This window comes from Lepisosteus oculatus, chromosome 9 (assembly GCF_040954835.1).
Source record: "Lepisosteus oculatus isolate fLepOcu1 chromosome 9, fLepOcu1.hap2, whole genome shotgun sequence".
Taxonomy (NCBI): domain Eukaryota; kingdom Metazoa; phylum Chordata; class Actinopteri; order Semionotiformes; family Lepisosteidae; genus Lepisosteus; species Lepisosteus oculatus.
The window spans coordinates 41268194-41292397 of NC_090704.1; the positions used below are offsets into that span (position 1 = coordinate 41268194).

Genomic DNA, 24204 nt, shown 5'->3' on the forward strand with positions numbered 1-24204 from the left:
GGTTGCGACAGCAGTGATCTTTGGCTAGGAGGAGTATTAAGCACATTATTCCTGTCTATACATCGGCTCATTTGGTCTTAATAAGAATTTCAAGAAACTACTGAAATGTAGTTTGTTGGATATGGAATAAGGTTATGGAACTTATGTATGGAATGTTTGTCACAAGCGAGCAGCAAACTCTGGAATATAGTGTGGTGTTCTACGAGACAAGATACTCATAACCACGTGATGCAGTTCAGTAATGGACAGCAACTGTTTTTTATTAACTTGCAGAACAGTGGGGGGGGGGGGGGGTTGACTTAGTGGAGTTTTTAAAGGGCTTCTCTGTGCAGAATTAAAGAACTTTGAATACTCATTGTGGCTGAGTCCTGTTTAAGCACTAAATGGTAAAAAAAAAAAACTAAATAACAGAAAAACTGCGGAAATGCTTTCCCAGAAGCCCAAGGCAGTCACTATAGTGCTGCCAAGAATAATGTCAGTGATGTAATGGAGGAGCTGCAAATACGCACTATATTTTCCAAATTATTTCTTATTATTATTCCTGTTGTTTTCATTACTTGCATTCTAACCATGGGTCTCAGAACAGAATTTTGGGATTTTGTTTTTTGGGGGGGGGGGGGGTTAGTCTAATTGCTGGGAATTTCAAGTAAAGACAGGAATGTTGGTTTATAGGGAAGAAGGAAATGCCTAAAGGACATAACCATAATGTTTTATTCAGCAAGACAAAAATAAATCACCAAAGAAAGAACTGAACCCAGATTGAAGCGATTGTCTTTAATGGGATGATGTCACCTCTTTCTGTGTTGCTGTGCCATTCTGTGGTATTTTGTCCCAGAAGCTGTCTCGGCTGCTGAAGTCTTGCAGTCACTGTGAAGCTTTGGGCAAACTTTGCTACTGTATAAGGGATACTGTTACTCACAATAATGCATCTGGAATTCAGCAATCCCATTCCACAGACAGACACTTTAAAGGAGGTGCAGTTGAAGAGAATCAGTCTTTCACTCAGTGAATCTCAACAGCTAATGCCTCCATGCTTTTTTTAAAAAAATCCTACAGAACGAAGCCAGACAGCAGGGGGATGATGGTGATAGTCAATAGGATCTTGGGGTTCTTCCTGCATCAGAAGCAAACCCCCAAGGCTATCTCCCACTCTCCAAGAGATTTTTTGTGGCCATACTGAAACATTTTGAGTGATCGTGACAGCTGTCCCAAGAGGCAAACCACTTCTGCAGTTGGAACAGTCATTCCTCTTTCATCATTTTATTGAGCAGGGGATGAAGAACTTAAAATTGAAGATGAAAAGCTGTAAATACCACACAATCTCTGTCTGAGCTGCGGCACCTAACTTTCCGCGGTGTGAATCATGTTGATTCCATTCGTACTCCCAGATATACTCAGTTTAGGACCATAAGAGTGTCTGGACAGCCTGTCTGAGTCTTGGGAATCTGAGTGTCCGAGTAAGGCCTAGAACCATGCTCAGTCTTTTCTGAGCAAGTGGAAAACTAAAGATCAGGAAAGAACCTACAGCAGATGCTTAGGCCTTGAGCCCCATCGAAACCCTGCACAACTGACACTCCCACGGTTCTAAAATTCCTTTATGGTTTGAATTGAGATTAAATAACACATTTCTGAAGCTGAAGCGACTGTAGTGCGTTTTTAATTTTCATTTCTACATTCTGCTTCAAGAGCATTTAAATGAGACACCCCCCCAGTCCCTCGGAGTAAATATTATCGCGCGTATTGGACATTTTCAAGTTTAAAGCAGAACTGTCACGCCTCATGTGCTATTTCGAAAGCTCTGTAGTTTTTTTTTAATGCAGTGAATACACGAATGAGCCCGTTTCCGCAAGCCTTCTTTAATAAAACGGTCGCATACGGTGATATTACAATAGTTGGCGGCTCCGAAACGCGTAAACAAATGCTGGGAGTTGAGCACAGGGGGAACACGAGCAGACGAGAGCTATCTGTGGTGCAAGCCCAGCGCCCCCGACTACTGAATGGGAGGAGCCCCAACAGCAAACCATAAAAAAAATGAGGCTGATCTCAGCGAAAAGGAAACAGACAGACCCGTAGAAGGAGAGTGTTGAGGAAAGGCGGCTTGAGAGAAAATACTGGTAGTGGTCGCGTTTCCCCACCTCCCCTACGGCGCTGCTCAGTCCTGGTGAATTTCTGCACAGAACTGTCGACTGCAACCTCTCTTCTCAACTGCTGCTCGAAAACAGCAACTTCGCTCGTATTTATTACTCTTTGTTGTAAAAAAAAGAGAGAGAGAACCCGAACATTTTTTAAGACGGGCTTTTTTTTTTGTTTGTTGTTGTTGTTGTTGTTTCTCTGCGATCCGTAGACGTCAGGTTTTTCTTCTGCGAGGTGGTGACGAAGCGAGGAGACCAAAATGAGTTGTACTGTTAGCAGTTTCTTCGCCACTCTGGCGGTGCTGCTTCTGTGGCGAGTGAAAGAAATAGCGGAAGGTTGCAGCTGCTCACCCGTCCACCCACAACAGGCTTTTTGCAATGCAGATGTAGGTAAGATCACGTTCTGATTTACTTCTATATTCGCGCAGATGAATGTGACACGTTTCCACGCTCCTGTAACCCGCTAGGTAGCGGTCTGTTGTATTAATTGTTTTAAGCTGTGACAGTGTCGGAATGCAATCCACAATCCACAATCCACAATCCACAAGTTCAGATTCAGTCAGGATCGTTTAGTTTGCGTGATGTCTGGATGCCATCTGAAACAAACGCACTGGGCATTTCCCCACTCGCGAAATATCGAACCCAACTTTTAACTTGTGAGATGCATCTAAATTAACTGTAACGTTAATCTCTGTGAGAGAACCGCGTTTTTTTTTGGGGGGGGGGGTTGTTACCTGAGGTGGGGTGCGTTACACGAACTCCTGCTGTTGTCGATTTTGTTATTTTAAAACGGATTCATTCGCGGGGGACGCGTCAAGAGGGGTCAAGATCAACTGCCTCGCCACTAAACGTACAACTGGCAAGTTTAAGTCACGAAGCCACCTGTAACGGTGATGTCGGGGTGTTTTCAACAGGACAGGTTTAATGCATCCCAGAAGACTGGGTATGTCTCTACCTGTCTCTTAGCCTTGCCTCTTTTTAAAATGGACTGCGTTACGAAACGCCTCAAGTGCCCAAAACGTTTGCAGTGCACGTTAAGATATTTTAATGAGTCGCAGATATGATGGACGTTTTCTTTGCTGTCGGACCGATTTCTTAGATCTCGATTACTATTGTTCACGTAAAAATGTAGCGCACAAAAACAATCACACACACAGAGAGAGAGAGAGCCTATATAAATGTGTCTCGTATGTTGTAACTCATTGTAGTGGTTAGTATTTTGCTACCGATGTCAAATCGTGATTCGCGAACTGCGATAGTCGTCTGATACAGGAAGTCCTAGAAAGAAAACTCTGGAAAAGTTTGCAAGGTCTCTGGTAAACAATGTATTCCGTTTGCGTCCTTTTAAGTCCAACTTCCCAGATTCGCACTGTCATTGTGTGTTCATTTCCAAATATTTACCCCCACCACAATATGAGCCTGAAGTTGTGAAGGTGTTGGTAAACAAATAAAAACGGCCAATGTCGATTTTTACAGATTTTGCACATTTTTGTAATGGACATTTGTAAACAAATTGGTAAGATCACATCTTTGTTTATCATCGCTTATGGAAAACTCCCCCATGCCTGTCATATCTGCCCTGTTTCGTGTAGACGTGTTTGCCGGGATCTGGTGGGGTGTTTGTGTTTTGGGTGACTGTCCGCCGTCTGGCTTGGCTGTTTCATTCAGTGTCGGGCAAGTCGACAACTCGCGTCCCTCACTCGTTACGTCTTCAAATCGTTCAGGTTTCCTGTTTTCGGTAGAAGGGATTCTCGGGGAGCTGTTGAAATGGAGCTGCGTGTAACATGTAAAACGGTCAAGATTTTGAAATCCCTATACCCCCCCCTCGCCAATCAGCGAACTACCCCTGGTGCTGTCCTCGTAAAAGGAATGCTAATTAGGTCTGCGAGACTCGTGGAAAACAGCAGTTAGCGTTTATGTTTTGCGGTTATGCTAATTTGCAATAATCTATCCATATCTTTTTTGAGTGTGGAGTTGGTCGGGATCTGTACTGGATTTGTTCAGATAGGCCTGCATGTTGCAGTTGCCCTGGGATTCTCTGGTGGTTTGGGCCTGAACTATGCGGATTTCAGCCCGTGGATAAATGAGCTGCGCATTTCAAGCGCTCCTGAATGACGGCGCACATCCCAGTTTTGTGAAAGCGCACGTCGCTTGACTTTCTGATTAACAGCTACGGAAAGCAGGCACGGCGACCGTGGGGAGTGAATGTGTGTGTGTGTCCCAGTCTGAAGGTTGCTTATAATTAAACACCGAAGGGTTTAACTTCATTTTAAAAACGATTTCAACTAGAAGACCGTGACATGACATATATAAGTTTGATTTGCATTTGTGCTTTTACGAATATGACGCTGCGTGTTGTTACTACTACATAAGACGTTTTTGTCATTGCCCCCCTTTGTCTTTGAGGTTGCCTTGGTGGGGAGTCGGTGTGCTTCACTTAGGGAAATTATGGAAAAGTGACGTTACGGGTTCAGCTGGTGATCTGCTGAAACTGTAAAGGCGGGATAGGTCCAACAGCTGAAATTAAATCCCCTGATGTGTCACTGGTTACTTGTGACTGAATCATTGCTGGGCGTATCTTGGCTTTGTAATTCAGTTCCTTTTGATTTCAAATGTCAGGCATGTGCTAATTACAAACAGATCACTAGTGCTATTGACAGTTTTGATGGCTCTTTTTGTGCTTAAAATGTACTTTTATGTTGCTAAAAATGGGCATTTCTGAAAAGCAAGGCTCCCACAGAACAGATATATCACAGGATATGAATAATCACCTAAGATGCAGCTCGTATGCCAAATACAGAGGAGTTAAAAAGTTTTCATAATCCATTAAGCCACTCCTAAAGCGAGTCTGCTCCATGATACGCACAGCTCTGCCGATTGAAGTATCTGCCGTGAACAAAGGACTTCCCATGCCTTTCCCGTTCTGAGAATCTTCACGATGCTGGGCGCAAGTTCCCGGGATTGGGATCGCAGTATCTCCGGGGGGAAAGCGTTTGCTGGCACTGCAAGCCGCTCGCCTTCCCAGAAAAACATCCCTTCCCCTCCAAGTGTGTGCTGAGCAGGATCCCTCTGCGGGTGTCAGATGTGTACGTGGCAGGAGGGGGCTCACGCCAGTGGGAATGTGTGGGCTCGGGGCTCTGTTCCTCCCGCGCTAGCTGCGATCGGGCTGGGGCGCCGGTCAGCCCCTCCAGATCCGGCCTGAGGAATGGCAGGAATGCTCTGATGTGTCCCACTGGGGGTTTCCCCACCCAGCTCAAGGCTGAATCAGTGGGACAGCGCTGGGCAGATGTGAGGCTACAAGCTGCTGCAGCTGGAATGGAGTCCATCTCCGTGCCTGCAGTCAGGAGGAGTTTATAGGTTGAAGCCTGGAGGCAATTGATCCAGCCCCCCCGACCCCCCCAGCAGGAGAGGGCCAATGCACTCGCACGTTCTCTCTCTCTGAAATATGCCTGATGTCATGCCAGCAGTCTTTCTACCTTTTTTCATTTCTGCTCGTTTGTCCAAGTCTAGCAATAAAGAAGCATGTCAGGCAAGGGATTTTCTTCTGCCGTAACCTGGGCGTTTCTGTTCAGGTTATTAACTGCATTGATTGCGAAGTGAGTGATCTTGTAGGTGATCTGAGGACGAAAGGAGCTCCCGTCCTTCGAACTGGCTCGGTTTGGTGTGAGGTTTCACACTGCCTCATTAATCTGGAAAGTGCATTTTGTAGTGCCTTAAGGCACGCTGCTCTTTGTAGTAGGTTGCAGTTTGTGTTTTCCTCCTGTTGTTGGAGGCAGTTTGGGGGTTTGTTTGTGCAGATCTGAAAACTCTTCCTCTGAGACCTCTCTCAGGCCTGGTCTCCTGCTGGACACCATGTTTGTGCAGAGTGTCCTGTTCAGCAGAGCTGATGTCTTACTTTCGATATGCTGCCAGTATTGTAAATAACTCTCTTATTTAGCACAGGGCCCTGACGTTTAAGGCAGAGTCACATCAGGCTGAGATTATAGTCTGCAGAATTGCACCTTCAGGAATGACTGATGACTTGATTTTGGGACCTTTTCCAGCTTTTATTACTAGTGAATTGACTGTTCTAACCCTCACACAGGTTTCTGTTTCTGACTTTTCGTCGTAAATGAAAATATGATATTAGATCACTAACAGAAGCGGACTTGTCTTTTACTGCACCTATTAAAATACTGCTCTGCTTGTTGGAAGGCAGGAGAATGTGAGCTGGTTGGACTGCAGTGTACACGGCACATTGCTCATTAAAAGGGTACTCTTTGCTGAGCTGCATGTTACCGTGGCTCTGCAGTTTCCAAAACCACAGTGAGCAGCTGAAATAGTGAAACTTAGCTGTACTGTGCACTTCCAAACTGCTGAAGCATGTTTGGAAATCTGAATATTTTTGCTTGTCAGCAGTTGTATGGAATAGTTGACCTAGCTCTTCTTTAATTCCTACCCTTTCTGAAAATAAAAGTTTAATGTACCATATACAGTATTTATTTCATCCCTGGGAGCTTTTGCATGGTAATTGAAGGCACTGCTGTTCATCCTCAGGTGGAATCGATGATAGCTTCGTCAGACTTTCTCGTAATACTCCAATAAGACCTGTGTTATTATAAGAGTGTGACAGATGCTTTTCTTCTGATGTTTAATCTCAGGTTTTCAAACCAACTCATCTAGTTAAGGCCTCCATGTGCTTCCTGGAGATAAGCTCAGCAAACAGTTTTTTTTCCCCAGACAGTTTTTGCTGGAATAGTTCATTTCCCAGTCGCAGCTGTAAGGACAAGAGCATTCTCAGAACATGTGGCAAGTATGAGATAAACTAGCCAAAACATTCAGATGATACACACTGTCCTGCCTCATTAAATTCCTGCTGAAGTCAGGACTGAACTTTTGATCTCCTGGTTCACAGACTGTCTCTGCTAAATGGCAGAGGGATCAGATTGCATTAGCCGAGCAGGCGTGTAATTCTCATAAGTGGGAGATTTTTAAACAGAAATGTCATTTTTTCACATGGCATAGGATTGTCCTGGTGCGCTGCCCTGCAGGAGGCATCGTGCTTGTCCATTTTAATGATAAAGCACATCATGGCTTCTAGCAGATGAATGTTATCATGATGTCAGCGTCCCTGGAACACAGTGCCGTTTTCCAGCTTGTGTGCAAGAGAGCTGTGCCACAATACGGCAGAGGGTACTGATGGGTTTTGTCAAAACCAGAGGAGCTGCGCTTTCTTCTGTGTGGGTGAGAATGGATACCTAGACAGAATCTTGGCTCCATGCTGCCTGTTACGTTGCAGGGAGCAGGGGCTGAGTCACAGCGCAGCACACCCGCACTGTAATGCTGTAGCTGGAGCCCAGACTGCCACTTTCTCATAATGATATGTCCCGCAGCAGTGTGCTTCCAGTTGCTTTCCGAGCCATTTTCTTTTGCAGTGCAGCGCAAGAGTATGGGGCCAAATCTGTGTCATTTTTCAACTACAGTTGTTATTCCAGTAAGGAGCACACTGCTGGTAACAGATCATGTGGGTGGCGAAGCCCTGGTGTATAACTTACCGAGTTGTCTTAGGCCTCAGACCTTCAGCATTTCACAGAGGCTGAACAGAGGGATTGGCATCATATAAATTGTGCTTATGGCTTACCCGGGCTGTGCTTTTCTTGCACTTCTATAGTAGCATTTCATCTTTATCGTGGCTATTTTTTTTTCCCTACTAGGCTGCAGGTCCAATTAAACCTCCCAGTTTGTTTGTTTTTTTCGAGCTAAGACCTCCTACCAAGTAAGCAGGTGACGAATTGGGGGTTGCCCTCGTGTGTTCTGCCGAAACATTGTGATTGGCTCTCGAGGGGTCTTCTGAGGTTGAGAGCCGCTCTCTCGTTGTGTACTGTGTGAGATTAGACCTGCTCTGTAACAGCGTGTTTGAATGTTAGTCATTCTCAAGTAATAGGGCGGTTTTTGTTGCTGGTAAGGGTATAAGAAAGGGGCACCATGATCAGCAGTTGTTTGGGATGCTTCCCAGGATTCAGTGCTGCGGTATGACTTAAAACAGATGTGATGTGCCCTGTCCACCTCCTGTAATGGAGGTATCCCATGATAACTCAAATTCAAGCTTAGCCTGTGCAGGTTTCCCCACCCCCCGTTGAGCTGCAGAGCGAATTTAAAGTTTGGGGGGTTCTTTGGCTGCACTAGTTTCCAAACTATTTTGTCTGCGTCCTCTCCTGTGGTTTTCTTCTAGAAGAAATTCCGGGTGGGTTCCTCTCTGTAAAACCGGGGTTGTCTGGCTCAAACCAGAGTTGTGTCCGGCATCTGCAGAAAAAAAAAAAAAAAACACAACGGTACACCGTCCAAATCTAGCCACCTCATCTCGCGCAAAAGGACCAGGGAGGAAGGAAGGAACGGTCCAGGAAGTGGTGAGCAGGGTCATGAGAGTCCGCTGCAGGGGGCTGTTGAGGAAGGAGGCAGGGTGCCCGCGAGAGCCTCCTTCACTGACGCTGCAGTCCTGTCCTGTCCCGTCCCAGACGTCCTTCTCCTGCCCCTGTTTGTAACCCTGGCAGGGGCACAGTGTGCCAGCGGGGTTATTTTTGAGTGAAAAGTGGCCCCTCTGGGCAGGGATGTTCCTGTGATCTCTTCAACCTCTTGCGTCAGACACCAGAAGAAATTAGAACCAGTTTTCCCATGTGTGTGAGAAGTATTTTATGAGATAATCTGACCTCCTCCCTTCTTCCGCGGGCGTTAATACGCCACTGACTGACTGACTGTCAGATGCCCTTGTTTAAAGATGGAAGAATTGTGTGGTTACTGGGCGCGTTTATGTGAGGGGACCTCGCAATTGCAGTTAATTAGTCAAGGCAGACACAACAAGTGCTTTCAGAGTTGTTTTGTTTTCCACTTAGTGCTTAGTCATTGTGTGTAGAGGCTGCTCACTGCATCTGGGAGCAAGCTTTGCTTCTAATAAGCTTCCTTTAGAAAAGTCCCATCCCTGTTATTAAACACTTAGTGCAGCCCGAGCTTTGGGGTCATCTGGATCACCATGCACCGATCTACTTCTCTTTAGTGTTACAAATAATAATATACCCCCAGTTTTATAATTAGTTAAGCATGAACATTGTCAATAAGAATGCATAACAATGCGAGACCGTTCATATGGCCTCCTTGCTAATTGGGAGCTTAACGATCCAAGGATCCTGTGCTGCTTCTTCCTGAAAGATACTGAGGACTTGTCTATAGCAAACGCGCACGGCTTGTGTGCGCCAGACACCCGCGACGCAGAGTCTTCTATTTTCAGTCCTAAACGCTCTTCGATTTCCGCCCCTGGCCCTGACCGGTGAGTCATCAAGGAAAATTGCTTTTCGAGGGAAAAGTATCCCACAGGTCCTTGAGCGTGTACTTCTCTTGTGCTAAGATCTTGCACTGCGTACCTTCCTGCTGCCCTGAACCACTGCTTTCCCAAAGGGGGACGTCCAGAAGCCGGCTGCCCTTGTCCGGGGCCCTTGCTTGCTCTGCGTCGGTGTCGAGTGCGCTGACCCGTGCCTAATGTGTTTAGAGCCGTGAGCGCCGAGCCAGCGCGCGGAGGTTAATGTGAAGTGATTTCGTGGATCAGTTTATGTGTGTCCTGGGGAGTCTGGATGGGCTCCCACATTCTGTCGTCTTCGCTGCGCAGTGGGAGGATCACACGGTCTCCAAGTGGAAAAATACCAACCTGCAGAAGACGTCGGGAGGAAGACTGTGGCTTTAGTGTCTGCTTGAAGGCGCAACACTCTGCTAATCGGGGTCATTTTAAATAGAATAACATGCAGTTCTCTTCTCCCTGCCTCTTTTTTTTTTAGGGTCTTCGTGTTCCCCACAAAATGCTGTAACGGCAACAGCTGGGGACTGTTTGAAGGTTTGTTCCTTATCCAGGAACTGAAGGTTCTGGCTATTAATGTCACAGCGTAATTTGCAATGCAGTACTTTAGTTCTTTTGTGCTATTTGATGGTTTTGCCAACAAAAGCTGGGTTGCAGTTCACCAATAGGTCATTGTTCGTTGAATTTCACAATAACTATTCCATATAAATGATATTTTGTGTTTAATAGGTTGCTGGCAAGAAACCGGCAAAAAGCAGTAAGAAAGTGTATGTTTTCTGTAAAATATCCTAGCTGAAACTTGTTTCCAGGAAATCGTCTGTGTTAAGAGGATGCGGGTATTGACTTCTGTCGAAATGTTTCTGTAATACTTGAACCTCAGAACAAACCTGTCGTCATGGTGCTTACCAACATACTTACCAGCGTTGGAACTGGGGGGATAGTCCCTCATTCCTCAAACAATGAAATACAGTACCTGGAACTGAAAGGAAAAGGAGACATTCCTAGTTTAATCCCATTGCCTTTTTAAGTAGTTTGGCAATGCACCTTAAATCATGTGATCTGTGAAACTATTGGATTAATCCTAGCACAGACCATAACCTTCATAATTAAGATTCCTGGCATAATTTGATAAGACTTTCTGTGGTTTACAAGTTTGACCTCTTGGGTACCAGGAACAGTAGATGCTCCTTGCCCCTATAGCAGCATGTGCACGTGAAAGGTTTGAAGTCCAGTTCTGACTTGCAGAAATTACTTTTTATGTTATTCTTTTCATTAAAGCCTCTCCACACCAGTGAGGTCCTCATATGTTTTTTTTTTAATTTGCTGTCAGATTTACTGTAAATTAGGAGACAGGCTGACTTTTGCAATGGGGAATGTTGAAATGCCCTAAAGGTGAAGGCAATGCTTCCGTGCCGAGTAACTGTCTTGCAACAAGCTGTGGCAGGGGCGACTGCGGATTGAGAAACCAGTAACCGTAGATGGGCAATGCAGTGATTTAGCTGCAGAGTCCTGTGCACTGTCCAAGCTGGCAGTGGGCCCTCCAGCACTGTGCAGTAGCCTAACATGCATCCATTTTCTAAACGCTTTTTCTAACTCGTGAGCAGGAGTCTGTCCACGCACACTTATCCACCAGAGCCCATTTTCCGTTAAGGCGATCAGCCTACCAGCATGTCTTTGGCCTGTGGGAGGAAACCGGAGTACCTGATGGAAACCCACACGGACACAGGGACAACATGCAGACTCCATGCTGATATTCCTGCGGTGCTGTAACCCAGGACCCCAGTGCTGGGAGACAGCAGTGCTAACCACTGTGCCACTGTGCCACCCCACAATAGCCTATGAGTATGATCCAGTTCAGTTTCCCTTTATTTCTGCTTTGTGTTGCGGGCACATTGTGTGAAAGTGCAATTCCGCTTGGCCATGCTGACAAGTGATCAGATTCAGAATGTGGGCGGCTTCTTTACCAGCCCTGTAGCAGGGCCAGAGCTCCGCCTGAGCTTTTGGACTTTCTGGACACCCCATCTCCTGTTGTCATAGGTCTCTGCATTGTGCTGCTGTCATGAGAGGTATGTGGGATATTTTTTGGGTGACTCAGGGAAAGGAGACTCACGGGGAAGCATTTTGAGGGGAATGTTGTGCGAAAAACGTTTTCCCTCCCTCACATTCAGCAGAGGAGTTAATAGACAGGCCTTCTGGTTCCCTCTTTATTGGGTAGCTCTTGTGCCAGGAGAGCTTCAGTTCAAAGATAACCCAGTGTTCTGTCCCAAGACTGCAGGAATTAAAATGGCCCGACTTAAAGGTATGGTGATTTATATTAATTATATTTTTATTTTTATCATGCCCCTTTAGAAAAAAAAGTCAGTTCATACTGCAGGACCAGGGAGCTGTGTGTTCGGAGGGGCGCTCTGTGGGACTTGAGCTTGTCTGTGGAAATGGTAGCGTTGTGGTGACTAAAGACACGTGAAAGATTCTGTGTTCAGTGTTCTCTGGGTTTGTGGCTCCAGTGCTGGGATGGCTTTGCAACACGCAGTGAGGAAAAGTGGGTCAACTCAGAGGGAAGGCAGAAAAAAACCGTGAATACATTTGCAGGGAGGAAGGCCTTCTGTGTTGGCGCTCCTCTTTGCAAGGTTTGCTTGCCTCATTAAGGACCTAATTCATGCGGCTGCAGGCGCACGGTGCTGGCCCGGAAACGAACTGGCACTCGTTTCTCTTCCTGGGCAATTAAAGGCAACCTGAATCCACATAAAAGAGAGACAAATATCAATTTGAGATTTTCTTGTGCATTCTTACACCTCCAGTCCTAAAAGGGCTCACTGCTTCTTCTATCCCTGACCCAGAAAAACACGAAAGGTCCAGAATTGGTAGCTGAGGGGGCATGCTGTCCTGTCTGGAGATCAAAGCTCGGCCCTGATGACTCCAGACTCCACAGGTCCCACACTTGTATCACTTCCAACATGCAAGCTGGCCAGTACTGCCTTTATAGCAAGGAGCCCCAGGAACGCAAGGCTGTTTTTTTTTTTTTAGGATTGAAAGCAGGTTGCAGGAGAGTCATCTTGCTTTGATTGCTCAAGACTGTACTAATAACTGGTTCTGGTTGTGAAAGATGCCAAACTGTGTCCATGATGTAATCGGAGAGCTGTATCTAGTCTGCGATAAACAGTCAAGTTATCAAATACATTTACTCTTGAGTGGAAGAAAAGTTCTCTTTCTGGGAAGTATAGGAGGTTACTGTATTAATTCTGAACTCTCTGGTTAGCCTGTCATCTGTCATGACGATCTGATGTCTTCATGTATAGCTGCAGATTTGTAATGGATTAACTAGCAGGAGTGTAAATGCCCATAGGCGGCTAATGTAAAAGCCTTTCAAGTAGGGAGCTGTATCAGCATGTGTAGGCAGCAAAGGAACAAGTAAAGGTTTATTCCATGCTGAAAAGAAACCTAATATTTTGGCTGTGGAGCCTACTATGGGTCCTATGGTACCTGAAGAAGGCTCCACAGCTGAAACGTTGTGTTTCTTTTCTTCCATTTTCAGCATGGAATGAATCTTTACTTGTTCCTAATGTGAAAACCACTTCGTTTTTCGTAGCAGCGGTGTACAGTAAATGATGGCTTCATATTCAGATTATAGTGAGAGTTCTGATCACTCAGCACCTGTAGTGTCCCTGTTTGGGTAAAGTGACACCATCCATTCACAGAGGTTGGTGTGATTTTTTTCATTATTGTTAATACTCATGACAAATGCTGCAAAGCTGTATCTTGGGTTTACCATACCTCTATAAGGGTTTTTATGTACAGTATAACGTCCTGCTGTGAGTCAAACGATGTCATTACATGCTCTCTGCTCTCTGAACCCTTACTGAGTTGATGGGTCTCTTGCCCCTGGCTGGAAGGGCTGTGATTTTGGGGACACGGTGCCCTGTAATTCTTTGTTCTCAGTCTAAATCGGTTGCACAACGAGAGTTTCCGGATGTAGGGTCAGTATCTCTCAGGTCACAATGCTATTGACTCATCTGTGAGAAATCCCACTTTTTTCCCATTGCATGCTTTTTTTGCATTTGCTGCAGAGTTTGAACTTCCTTGTGCCTTTTCTGAAGCCCGAGTTCTTTGCAAAGCTGATTTTTTTTCTCTTCTGTGTATAATTCTGAACTGCTTAAGTGGAACTTCTGAGCTCTAAAAGCCATTAACAACATTTGCCTGTATCTTAACTCTAACTCATTCTTGCAATGTGGAGACAGCCTTTTACACTACGAAAGGAGATGTGTTTATAGGCCCAAGTTTTCAGTCAAGCTTGTTTCACACATACCAACACAGGACAGGCAAATGCAATACAAGTACCAGCTAATATGTGAACTAGCAGGTTGTCTGGTTCTGCTTTTTGTCATGCCAGCCTATAGCATGGGCACTGGGGGGGACTAATACAGCTTGCACTGGCAGCAAAGCTAACCCAGGTGCGTGTCTACCTACTGAGGCAGCTTGTAGTTTGTGAACTGTAAGCCAAAGCCATCCTGATGAATTCAAACCCACCCAGCCCTGGGAGCGGTGAGTCAGACATGTGCCACTTGGGGAATCCTTTTCACACTTGGCTAGCAACAGCCAGGACCGGGGCCAGTGACCTCTGAGCTGGAGGGCCTTCACAAGCACTCCTGAGTCTGTAGTGGAGGAAACATCCAGCAGCCTCACCATCCCAGTGCCCCCTCCGCCTCCAGTACACGTGACCTACGATGACAAACGATGTAGGTCTAGATTTAAAAACTAATATTAATTTCGGAAAAACACCTCACAAGGGCTCTATAACTCCAGGCTTGCAGGGCAATCGTCTCCATGTCTGTGGCAGAGTGCATACAAGACTCATTAACTGAGCCATTAAATGGAGGAAAAAACAGGAGCTGCGGATTAAATTTTTGCAGCCCTGTGTGCGGAAATTACACTGAGCCGAGATTGCCTGATTATTCTAAATGATTGCTAAAAGTAGTCTAGAGTCCCCTGTGTGTAGTTAACATCCTAAGCAGAGGACATGGAGAGTTAGAGGCTTGCTGTAGAAACCTGGATGTTGTGTGCAAGAGTGATACTAGGGAAAGCATGTGCTCTGACAAGGCTCTCATTATCTTATCAGCAGCAGTGAGCCCTTCATAGCTCTGTACCTTCCAGGCTCTAAAGTGAATCCTAACCTGCAGTCTCATGTCTTTTCCCAAACTTGTTTCTTTTATTTTTCAGTAATTCCGCATCTTCCTGTGTAGTAACTAGTACTGTATAATACCCCTGGGCTCACATTTGCCATGCCATACCTGTCTTACTGAGGTGTTGCATAGCTCTGGGTATTTGTCAGTGTTGGCATCCATGCTGGCTGTACAGTGATATAATGCAAGGCTGTCATATTTTTAATTTAATTTACAATTTTTAAATTGTGAGACAACACAATGCAGAATGCTGGTCCCTGCCTTAGGACAAGATATATTTCCCTTCAATACTGTGATCTTGTTGCTGTGACATTTCTGGGGGGCCATGATTTAAAACTTGATTTAAAACACTCTCAGGAAAAAGAGAAAGGTGGGATGTTTCTCATATGCAGAAAGCAACAGGTAAAGGTTTATTCCCCACTGAAAGGAAAAGAGGAGAGACACAATGTTTTGGCTGTGGAGCCGAAATGTCAGACACCTGAAGAAGGCTTCACAACCGAAATGTTGTCTCTTTTCCTTTCAGTGGGGAATAAACTTTAACCTGTTCGTTTACAAACTACTGACACAGGATTCTGACACAGCTAACTTACCTGATGTTAAGTGAAAGTGTTCGATAACCAGTGAAGATACTGCTCCTTTCACTTGTGCTACTGTATGCAGTCCCGTTTATAGCCCCCAGTCCTATGACATGCAGTATGCTTGCTGAGAACGGGCTTTGGACTTGGAAGAGACCTAGCTTATGCAGCAGGCACTCTGCTCTTGTCCCTGAACCAGTTGGTTTGCGAGTCCTGGCCCAGCTCCTCAGTGCCCCCTGCTGGACGAATCGCTCTGCTGCTTGTTCGTAGAGCTGGCATGGTATTCAAGTGGAACAAGCTGCCATTTTGATTGTTTATATTTTCCTATACTCTGAAGGCAACCCCTGTGACCTAGCAAAACCATTTTTTCTGTTAATCTTTGCAGGATGTTAGACAATATGACATGCTCCCTGGTTATTTTAGACTTAGGACTAAAAAAATTGTTATTCCAAAGCATTTCTAGAGAAAGGGAGTGCCAATCAAATCTCATAACATTTCACCCTTTACAGGGCTGTTGATCCTGACAATGATGACATTACTGTTTATTGTATACAAATTTGATTGTGGGTGTAAAGTTGGAGTAGGAAAAGGAGCTGTTGCCCAGCTCTACATGAGTTTAAACAATCTCTCGACTGCTTGGATGTGCCATTTAGGAATCTATCTGTTTCTGATTGGGAAATATGGCTGGCTTCTTGAGTAGCTGTTCTAATTCAATTGCATCTGCTCATCGTTATCCTGGGCCTTTTTTATGTGGTGGGGGTTTAAATTGAAAGCAGCCATTGGAGTAGGAAGCCTGCTTCTTGTATACAGGCCCACAGAGGCATTTGATAATGTAACATCAAGTGCTTCAGACTAAGAATCTTGCGAGCACAAAAATGTGCTCTGTATCAAGACCAGTGTGGAGCCCACAGCAGGCAAAAATCATATAGAAGGCCACAGTTAGTAACGTAGCCAGCCAGTTGTTTTTCCAGATTGTATATTTTTGTTAAAACAAGATTAATCCAGGCTTTAGTCAGACAAGGCTCTGTTTAAAGTGCGAGGTGGAAGATCTGGAGCTCATTGCTGATCAACATGTTGTTAATTAGTGTTAGGCGAAATTGGCAATCGGTGCTTTCAGCCAATACTGCCTACCTAAAAAGTTTTACCAAAGTAAATGATTAAATGTTTGCTCTATACGGTTAACCACAAAAGAATTGGTCTTGAAAACATTGCATGTTCTTAGAGTGTTTTAGTGAACTTTCGGGCCGGCATTCAGTGTTGTGTTTCTGTTGAATAAGAAAGAGCTCAGTAGCAGGATCTGCAGAGTACTTTGCAGGCACCCTCACTGAGAGAGACACGATGACAGCGTAATGCGAGTCAAGGGAGTCAAGTCCTGGAGGGGTGATTCTACTCTCGTTCTAGAACAGCTTTGTGATCCGAGAGGCTATATATATAAGTTTACATTTGCGGCTTGCCTCTTATGAAGACGTTTCCGCTTTGGATGAATAAATGTAGGCGAACCCCGTCTCCCCCATGAAAGGCTGGGGGTTTTCCTCTCTCACATGGCTGCGGTGAGACAGGGAACGCAGTCCCTGCACAAAGGAAGCTCCGGCGGCAAACAGCAGAGCCAGAGGATTCTTCGCCCCCCTCTTTTCTTTCGTCTGCAGCCAAGCCTGCTCCAATCCCCTGAATCAGGCTTTCCAAAAAAGAAGAAAGGAAAGAAAAAAAGAGTGAGCAAACTGCTGTGTGTCCACGGCTGCACCAGGCTACACGTCAGCTGTTTAGATGGGGAATTTTGTGCTGAGAAAATGTAAATTTTAGCTTCGCCGCGGGGGAACAGCTTGGCGCTGCGCCAGACTGACCTTCTTACCTCCTCAAGAGGAACACGTGGAGGCTCAGTTCCCCGCTGGAAAGCAGAAAGGAGGAAAAAGCCGATGTTTCAGCTGTGACTCCTACTTCAGGTGTGCGAAGAGCACTTCGCAGCTGGAAAGTGGTTTGGCTTTTCTTTCCAGTTTCCAGGGTTTGTTGTCTTGGCAGGCGAACACGAACAGAACATACGGAGAATTGTGCTCTGATAATGTCGGTTGAGCACCCATATGTGTTCCCTCAGCACAGCTCTGTCTTCATCCTGCTTTTAAACGATGAATTGATAATATCTGCACAAAGAAAGACATGGCAGTACTTGCAGCAATAGCTTAGGCATTACAAAAACCATTGTATTTTGAAGTTCATACTTCTGTGGCTTAAGGCAGTGACATTAAGTAGAGTAAGGGACTTTTGTGTTTTAGAGGAACATGTTACTTTAAATTATTTGTATAGCATTTCCATGCTTTTTTAGGCTAGGCTGTAGAGTGCTATGACTAGTGAGAGAACCTGCCACTGTTGCTCAGTGCATCAGCCTGATGTGTTCATTTCTTTATCTCTCTTTTTTTTTTTACTCCCAGTGATCAGGGCAAAGGTGATTGGAGGTAAGGAAGTGGATTCTGGGAACGACATCTATGGCAACCCAATCAAGAGAATCCAGTATGAGATCAAGCAGATCAAGGTAGGAACTGAGATCACTCCTGATAAAGATCCTGGCTGGAAGTGACGAATGTGTCTTTAGACACATTACTCTTCACTGCACTCCTGTTTTATTCTGTTTGGCTGATCTTGATTGATTTATTCTGAGGTACAGTAAAATCTGGTTCCCCCTCAAAGGCTTATGACAGCATTGTATTATTATTATCATATTCTTAAAACCCTGTTTTAAACAAAAAGTGCATCTTCTGGTGTTTGTGTAAAGCTAGTAGTATACGTTGTTTAAATTAATCGCTCAGTGTCTACAGTGTCTGTTGAGTTTGGTACAGGCTTCAGGAGAACAGCAATGATCTCAGGTCCTGGTAAGACAGCATCCGAGACTGAATAAGTGGGTACCACACTCCAGACCCGTTTATTTCCCTGCATCGGTCCATGAAATGGAAGAAGGTGCCTGCCCTGTCTGTTGTATTGCTTACTGACCCATTGCTGCACTTTACGGTGCTTGCAGATGGTTGTTCGTGTTCTACACTTCTGCATCTCTGTACAAGAGATGTCTTTGCCTTGTTGAGAAGTAATAAGGGGACAGCTGAAAGAAAGACGAGGCTCATTTTAAAGATGAGTCCGAAATGGAAAAAACAACTCCTGCCAAACCTCTTCTGAAACCAAACAAAATAAGGAAAAATTATCGAGTGCTGTCAACTTTCCAGCAGGCCCTGCTGTCCTCTGAGACATCTGTGTTTTCAGTAAAATGTGCTGCTGCTCTGTTTGTTTCAGATGTTCAAAGGCCCAGATAGAGACATAGAAACTGTCTTCACTGCCCCCTCTTCTGCTGTGTGTGGAGTGACTCTGGAGACCAATGGCAAAAAGGAGTACCTCATTTCAGGTAGCGTGTGAGACGCCATCACCAGAATTTCTTTTTCCTTTTTTTAAATTTTGAATTGTTGATTTATTTTTTATTATATGCCCACTGAATTTGGAATTGGCTCTTTTTTTGGCCCTCATGCCAAATCTCCTGTATCCACTCGGGTGAGAATGAGACGCACAGCCACGTGCCTCTGACACGCCCACTTTCAGATCTCCCACAGTGCCCGACAGGCGAGTCAGCGCTGATTGGAGGAGCAGCCTCACTAACATCATGACAAGCCGTGTGGAATCTCAGGGGAGATGGTGTTGGCAGGAAATCTGAAAACATTGAAACCCTGGAAACAACTTTCCAAATGTTAGCCACGAGCCATGAGGAAAAAAAAATGCCATTTAATCTTTAAAGCTTTCCTTAAATAAACTCGAATGTTATTCCCATTTTTAAAATTTTTAAATATTTTACTATAGATAAAGCCGCATAAAGGGATTTTTAATGCAACAGTGTTACTTCTGTTTGAAAGGTTTTACTGAATGGAAAAGGAAAACAAGACTCAAGGCTGTAAAAACAGACTTTCTCTGGTTTCTCTATCTAGACTGATCTCCTGCACCAAAACAAGCTGAAATTATAGTGTGGGCATTGAAGATAATATGGGTAATTCCTTTAAAATAGTTGAGTGGAAGCAGATAGTATGAGAAGTCTGGGCTTGTAATTGCTGAGGCCTTGATTTCAAAGGAACTCTTTCCAGTCCTGCAAGTCAGACAGAAACTGACTGCCTCTAAATCCCAGATCAGATCTTGAGTGCCTTTAAAAAAAAACACTCTGCAGAATCCACTTCTCTCTTATCACAAAGCCCAGTGCTCTGTGAATGAGGCTTTATGGTGTCTAGTGACTGGCTAGCATTAACTAGCTACCAGTGTGGGAATGCTAACATTGAAGCTAGGCAGCATGTGACTGATTATAATAATAATTCCTTACACTTATATACTGTAGCGCTTTTCTGGACAATCCACTCAAAGCGCTTTATAGGTAGTGGGGACTCCCCTCCACCACCACCACTGTGCAGCCCCCACCTGGATGATGCGATGGCAGCCAGTGTGTGCCAGTTTGTTCACCACACACCAGCTACCAGTGAGGAGGAGAACAAAGTGATGAAGTCAATTCATAGATGGAGATTATTAGGAGGCCATGATTGGTAAAGGCCAATGGGAAATTTGGCCAGGACACCGGGGTTACACCCCTACTCTTTTTGAGACACACCTTGGGATTTTTAATGACCACAGAGAGTCAGGGCCTCGGTTTTACATCTCATGCGAAGTATGGTGCCTTTTTAGAGTATAGTGTCCCTGTCACTATACTGGGGCATAAGGACCCACACAGACCGCAGGATGAGCGCCCCCTGCTGGCCCCACTAACACCTCTTCCAGCAGCAGCCTTAGCTTTCCCAGGAGTCTCCCCTCCAGGTACTGGCCAGGCTCACACCTGCTGAGCTTCAGTGGGCTGCCAGCGGTGAGCTGCAGGGTGATCTGGCTGCTGATGCGACTGTCCCTGTAACCCCCAGGCAAGGCAGAAGCGGATGGAAAGATGCACGTGACCCTGTGTGACTTCATCGTGCCCTGGGAGTCCATGAGCGCCACTCAGAAGAAGAGTCTGAACCAGCGGTACCAGATGGGCTGTGAGTGCAAGGTGAGGAGGGACCGGTCTGGCCATGGGGTGGCGATTCCCAGTCCGGGTCCAGGATACCCACGGGCCTGCCGGGCTTTCTTCCAGCCCAGCTCTCAGCGACGCAACCAGTCCCCCCGTTGACTTAATCATAGGATTAGTTCCTGCTCCTAAACATCATATTTTGTGCCCCTCATTCCTCTTTTAGTGTCTCGGTTCTCTCTTATCTTGTTTGTGGCCATCCCTGTGTTCTGATGTTAACTGCTTTAAAGCCAAAAGCGCGAAACTCGTCCCTCGTCTCTCGTTTTTGCAGCACAGCCTCCCCCGGGATGCTGTGCAGCGGCCGGCGGCGGCGCTGGCAAGGAAGACGAGCGCGGCCCCAGCTAACGGGTGTTGTCCTTCCACAGATATCGCGCTGCTCCTCCATCCCGTGCATCATCAACAGCCAGGACGAGTGCCTGTGGACGGACTGGGTGATGGAGAAGAGCATCAGCGGTCGTCAGGCCAACCACTACGCCTGCATCAAGAGGAGTGACGGCTCCTGTGCTTGGTACCGCGGAGTGGCGCCCCCCAAGAAGGAATTCTTGGACATTGAGGACCCCTAAACCCCCACCCCCCACACACACACCCCCACCCCCACCCCCCCCTGCTCGCCCGCCCACGCGTGCCCTCTGCGCCGCCGGCAGACACCGCCTGCGAAACGATAAGAAGAAAAAAAAGAGCATTATAAATAATTAAATAAACAGTGAGATTATTAAAACGTAACAGATGTAGACTGGTCGAGTGATGACGTCACTTCCTCAAGAAGCCTTGCAGCAACTACGGCAGTGTGTGAGGGACAATCTTGTGAGGACAGCACTTTCTGCCCCAAAAAGCGCTTATTCTTCTTTAAAAAAAAATAATACAGCAAAATTAAAATAACCTACCAAACATTGGTTTGTGCTTTACTTATAGCAAGGGTATAACAATATCTTTGTCCACAACAAAGGTGTTGTTTATCCTGTTGAAAGCCAAATCTCCAAAGGTCAAATCTCACTGAACATTTCCTGTTTCTCATAACCATGCAGCTTGAACCAATCAGATTCATGGTGAGGCGGGACTTCCCAGAATATTGTGATGTTTGTTTCTGAATGACAGCATTATGTGTAAAAAAAAAAATGCATGGTTTATGAGATGGAAATTTTGAACCAAAGGCTTGAACTACTCATTTCTAGCAGTTTTGAGACGCAATAAAGAACTGACCTGTGCGTTCTTCCAGTCGTTGCCTTTAGCACTTTCTCGGTTCACCAAGAGATACCCTGTTGAAAATAAAATAGTGCTCACGATGCTTTTCACACGTGTTGGGAATTCTTAAACTGTTACGTGTCGTAAAAGGGCATGATTTAGTCTGAGCCATGAAATAGAGGTTTGCTGACATACAGTAGGTCTTACATAAGAGGCCTATCAGTGTTTGAAACTGTTTGTTTGCAAGTCAGCTGGGCCTTCTGCCCCCTGTGGCGTCAGGAGTGCTGATGTCAGGGTGAAGAGGACTGTGGGTATTTGGGGCTGGGAGCTGGCTGGCAGTGTGCAGGGGTGTGAATGTACAGAAGCAGCTTCTCTGGGCACAGCTGGCACAGCCTCTCCTCTGCCAAAGCAGCAGACTCTTCCCAGGGCGGGATTGTTCCTGGTCTTAGACCTTGAACAGGGCAGATTGGAATACCGGCCGAGTGAACCGTCGCCAGAAACCGTCCGCACGAGGTAGTCGTGACCAGAATTTGGAAACCCAGTCGCGTTTGTGGCGTTGTGGTGGAAGCGAAAGCCGAGACCCAGACTCAGCCCTCGGAGAAACCTCAGTTCGCTAGGAAATGAAGGAATGTAATCGTGTTCCACAATTTGAACAGTAGTTCAGTGACAGATTTGACCTTTCTCCTCCTCGAGGGGATTCCTGATGTCTCACTGGTCCAGTCTATGCCTTGTCAATAAAGTAATGGAGCCTCGCTTGCTGTGGTTGTTCCTATACGCTCCTATGGCCTATCCTCTGTCCACATTGTCTTCCTGTCCCCTGTACAGTACCTATGCATATACGTTTGTTATTTTTATACATATATTTTTAAATTCTTTTTTATTATAATTATTAATAATCTTGGTTAGACCTTTTTAGATTTGCACTTTCTAAGGAGTCGAGACATTTGGTCAAAAGACGAAGGTCTCAAACAGGGAGGATTGAATCCTCTTCTTGATTTTTGTAATTTTTGTTTTGTAACCTTCTAGTTCTTTATACAATTGATTTTCTAATATTATTGTTTGGTCTTGCTACTTTCATGTAATGCTTTTATTCTCTCTTTTTTCTTTAAAGTACTATAGAAACTTCAAATCCCCCCCCCCCCCCACAATTTGTGTATGTTGAGTTGCTGTAAGGCAGGGCTCGAGGTTATGATGACCCACAGCACACATTGTGATGTCTAGGAAACCATATGTTGTTCATAACCGTGTTCATTGCCAGGAACTACTTTATAGAGTGTGTTTCAGGAGACTGAAACCAAATAAAGGAACAATTTAAACAAGTGAAATGATAAAGGAATGTATTCTTTGACTTCATATCCCATTGCTTCAGGTCAGGTATAAATGCACATCCATCTTTAGAAATCTGATTCCTGGAGCATTAACAAGTATTGCGATTTAGAAATATAGAGTACGTTTATAAGGAAGCATCCAGGGTGTTCAGTATCATAATATTCTTCATTCATTCTCCCAATACTCTTAACGCCTACACCATATTGATCATGGTGATTTGTTAAAAAGCAGTATTCCTGGTTTTGCATTTCATACTGATATTTTTTTCTTAAAATCACTATGGAATATAGTTTCTCAAAAAAGACAGTTTCCTAAGCAAAGACTATTGTATCACGCCATTTTCATAAACGCACAGTGCTTTGCTGGAGAAATATCGCAGTGACTCCAGACCGCTGGGTTGTGCAGTTTGATTGCTCTCAGTGTCATTTTGAAATCTCTGGAATTAATTGCGTAATAGTTTTATGCATTTGTATCACTGAAAATAAACTGATCTGTGGCAATATGTTAAAGTAGCTGTCTTGCAGAGATGTTTGTAGGGTAAGTTACTGTGTCTCCATATACATGAAGGGCAAAGTGCAGGCATCATTCAACAAGAACTGTACTACAGCCTGTTAACTGATTAATTGGGTTTGATAAATAAGTACACTTTACTTAAGGATGAGTGATGTTTTTTTTTTTTACATTTATTGAACATTGGTTCATCCCAGCCATTAGTAAAAGTTCCAGATTTCACATAAGTTCATTTCAGATGGGGGAAATCAATACTTAGAGGTTTAGTCAAACTATCTTGGTCTGATAAAACACCAAGCAACATGATTTTAAATGCTGCAGAGTGTTGCTCTAATGATATTCAACTGTTTGAAATAATAGGAGATGTAATTATCTGCATTCAGGTCCCAGACAGTAATGGCAAATCTGCTAAAAAACAGTCCATTACTTTAAACACACATTTCTGTCTTGCGTAGAGAAATTCATCCTACAAGACCTGTTAAGTGAAAGCAAAAGTTTACATGGTATTTTTAGTATTTTGTTGCTATTCAAGTACTAGATGTATCTGAAAACGCATAATTTAAATCTTGAGTGATCTGTGTTTTTTCTTTATTTGGCCATTTTATTTTTTTATTGTATTTTTTTTCTTCTTTCTCTGATGTTTGCTGAAGAGTGAGATTTCTTGTGCTGGAGACACATGAGAGCCATTGTAAAATGAAAACCAGACTATGCATGTCTTTGACGCTTTGTATAATTCATATGTGGGCATACAGTCAATGGATTAAATATACAGTATTATCAAATAAAAATTTAGAATAACATGTCTCTTCATTTCTTATAAGATAACCTCCCTCCCTGGACTATGGCTAATTCACATGCGTCTTATTGACCTGGATTTTAAAATGGCAACAGATTTGGTCATCGGAAGTATAAGTAA

General features: G+C 44.8%; 1 protein-coding gene across 1 annotated transcript; it reads left to right on the forward strand.

The window, feature by feature from the left end:
- The first annotated feature begins 1895 nt into the window (after nucleotides 1-1895).
- On the forward strand, nucleotides 1896-24086 carry timp2a (TIMP metallopeptidase inhibitor 2a). The gene is made up of 5 exons (XM_069194543.1): nucleotides 1896-2522; nucleotides 17629-17729; nucleotides 18479-18587; nucleotides 20125-20249; nucleotides 20633-24086. Exons 1-5 carry the CDS (start codon nucleotides 2393-2395, stop codon nucleotides 20828-20830), a joined length of 663 nt encoding a protein of 220 aa, XP_069050644.1. The 5' UTR covers nucleotides 1896-2392; the 3' UTR covers nucleotides 20831-24086.
- Nucleotides 24087-24204: the final 118 nt, after the last annotated feature.